Source organism: Aplysia californica, unplaced genomic scaffold (genome assembly GCF_000002075.1).
Source record: "Aplysia californica isolate F4 #8 unplaced genomic scaffold, AplCal3.0 scaffold00425, whole genome shotgun sequence".
NCBI classification, from domain to species: domain Eukaryota; kingdom Metazoa; phylum Mollusca; class Gastropoda; order Aplysiida; family Aplysiidae; genus Aplysia; species Aplysia californica.
The window spans coordinates 518,511-521,010 of record NW_004797695.1 but is presented as its reverse complement, the minus strand read 5'-3'; the positions used below and the strand labels follow the sequence as shown (position 1 = coordinate 521,010).

The window sequence follows — 2,500 nt, the reverse complement described above, 5'->3', positions numbered from 1 at the left end:
GAGGAGGAGGAGGAGGAGGAGGAGGAGGAGAAGGAGAAGAAGATTCCAAGCCGTAGAGGAATATAAAGACACAAAAACTACGTAACGAAGCAAGTATACAGTCAAGACGACGATCCTCTGTAACTCTGACAGTGCATGTACTCACTGAGATCAAGAAACTTATGGACCGTCTTCATGGTGGTGAGCGGCCGGAGAGCGTAGTCTTCCAGGCGTATCACCAACAGCTGTTCCCGTGGAAACAAGGACAACCACTCTTCTAGAAAGACCTGATACAGGCCAATGCGAAGTCGCACCTGACGGAGAAAAGATGGCGGACTATGTTACATCTGTACCGACTGAGTTGATTTCTTTGTCCTTGATTATTTTGTTTGAGTTCCCCCAAGATACATGAACATAACTCATTTCTTTTGGCCCAGAACCACGAAGGAAAGGAAGCAGAGGCGATACAATTATCAACTATTCCTTTGCACAGTTGCACTGAACAAAAAATAGAAAAAATAAGAGTTGTTTGAGCATGTTATGGATAAGTAAATTTTTGTTGTGTTGCACTTGCATGGGTACATCACCTTCTGGCCGTTTCGAAAGCCAAACATTTTGCCAAGTGGAAAGTGTTATAGAAAAGGATCAAGAAGGCCTTGACGTTTCTACAATGACAAAGCGAATATATTGCACATTCACATTAGAAAACAAAAAATCGAGTACGATTTGCACTTTTCATTCGCTCAAGGGGCCGTACAGCTCCATCAAAGTATATTGAAAAATTACTTTCATGCGAGGCGGTAAACGACAAAATGAACATCTTAACCAGATCAATGTGTATTTGTGAAGAAACCCCCTCCAAAAAATTCAAAAACAAAAACAAAACAACAAGTAAATTGTTATTTAGGAATATAATATAAAACAAAGTCTTACCCTAGCTTTGGCTGCGATGGTAGCATTATAGACACATGCACGTAATCCCACGTCAAGGATACATTCGTTCAAAGAGTCAATGGCTTTGGAAACCTCTTCGTGAAAAACTTGTTGAGTTTTTGAGGATGTGTGAAAAAACAAGAAGTCCGAGTACAGCCTGAAATGAAAAATAATGAGCACTAAGAAGTGAGACCAGTCACAACAAACAACAGCAGCAATTATCAAAGAAGGAACTTTAGGAAACCGATTAATAAAATAATTTTACGGAATAAATATTCAGGAGAAAATAAATATCCTGTCATTTTTCAATAAAGCAATACATTGTAATTTTTTAAAACGAAATCTAATTCTCAGCAAATAATATAATAATATTAATAGATCTAACAAATTATTCATTGTAAACAATTTTTAAGAGAACAACTGTAAATGTTAACATTCAATTGGATAAAACGCATGCCAACACTGGCAACGAAACAAAGGGAAGTTTAGGACTTGTAATGAGTTTTAAGTTATACAATAAATTATATGCCTTGCATTTCAAATTTCCCTTTGCTGCAATTGTAAGCCGGAAGGTAATGACTAGAGAGTCGTAAGCATTATGGGAAGTATGGGAAGTATAAATCTAGTAAGCAAACTATAACTCCAGTGATCTCAAATCAAACCCATGCCTTAAAATGTACTTGAGAATTTTTTAGTCTTTTTACTCTTATCGACTTATTGAAAATAGACATTAATACGAGCACTCTACAGGGTTACAAAAAATCTACATTGAATAAAGAGTGGTGCTAAACTCAGTCTCAGCCCTTTCGTCTCACCTGTCTGTGGGATTTCGAAGGATCACGATAATTTTGGCCTTGGGAAGCAGGTGGTGCAGGTGGTGGGCGTTGGTGTACTTGGGTGCTTTCTGACCACAGTTTTCATTGTTCTTCCACCAGTCGTCGTTCGACCACAAAGTAGACACACTCGCGTCACCTATCGAAGTCCAAGAAATCACAGATGTCTTTTAACTCTTTGAGGACGCAGTGGACACTTATGTCCGACTAGCAGCAGTAGCAGCCAAAACACAAATTGTGGTAGGCCATTTCGAACCCCCATAGTAGCCATAGACAGACCCGAATCCCTAGTTTGCATATTTCACATAAATCACGTTATTGCTTGACTTTAACATTTTCAGACAAAGAAAAACGAATTGAAAAATATGTAAGAATAACGAAGACGTGTCCTAAAACAATGTGTCCTCAAGCTTTGCAGTATGTCGAGAATGTGCGTTTTTAAAGAGGTAATGAATTTGTATGTTATATACTTAGGCAATCTGCTTCCTCTATGACTATCACCTAGGCAAAGCTGTATCAAGCATTCTGCTTTAAGATAATTATGTCGAGACACGAAAGGCCCTAGCTAGAGAGACATGAAGAAGCATATAGTGATTTATTTCTTTAGATTTTCTTTTAAAGGAAACCTACTTAAGGGGCCATGAATTAACGGTATTTACGAAAGCAAAGCAAATAAATGAAAACATTATGGAGCATCCGGGAGCTCTTCATCGAACAAGTTTTCATCATCTGTATAGTGTTTCTCTTCCTGTATC

At 38.1% G+C, this 2,500-nt stretch overlaps 1 protein-coding gene across 1 annotated transcript in view; it reads right to left on the bottom strand.

The window, feature by feature from the left end:
• LOC101854887 (carbohydrate sulfotransferase 15) overlaps nucleotides 1-2,500 on the bottom strand; it is a gene marked incomplete in the record, with an annotated part of 86,637 nt that overhangs the window by 21,437 nt on the left and 62,700 nt on the right. The window contains 3 exon segments of the mRNA XM_005104573.3: nucleotides 146-293; nucleotides 913-1,069; nucleotides 1,728-1,884. Of these exon segments, the coding sequence (XP_005104630.2) occupies nucleotides 146-293; nucleotides 913-1,069; nucleotides 1,728-1,884 (462 nt within the window).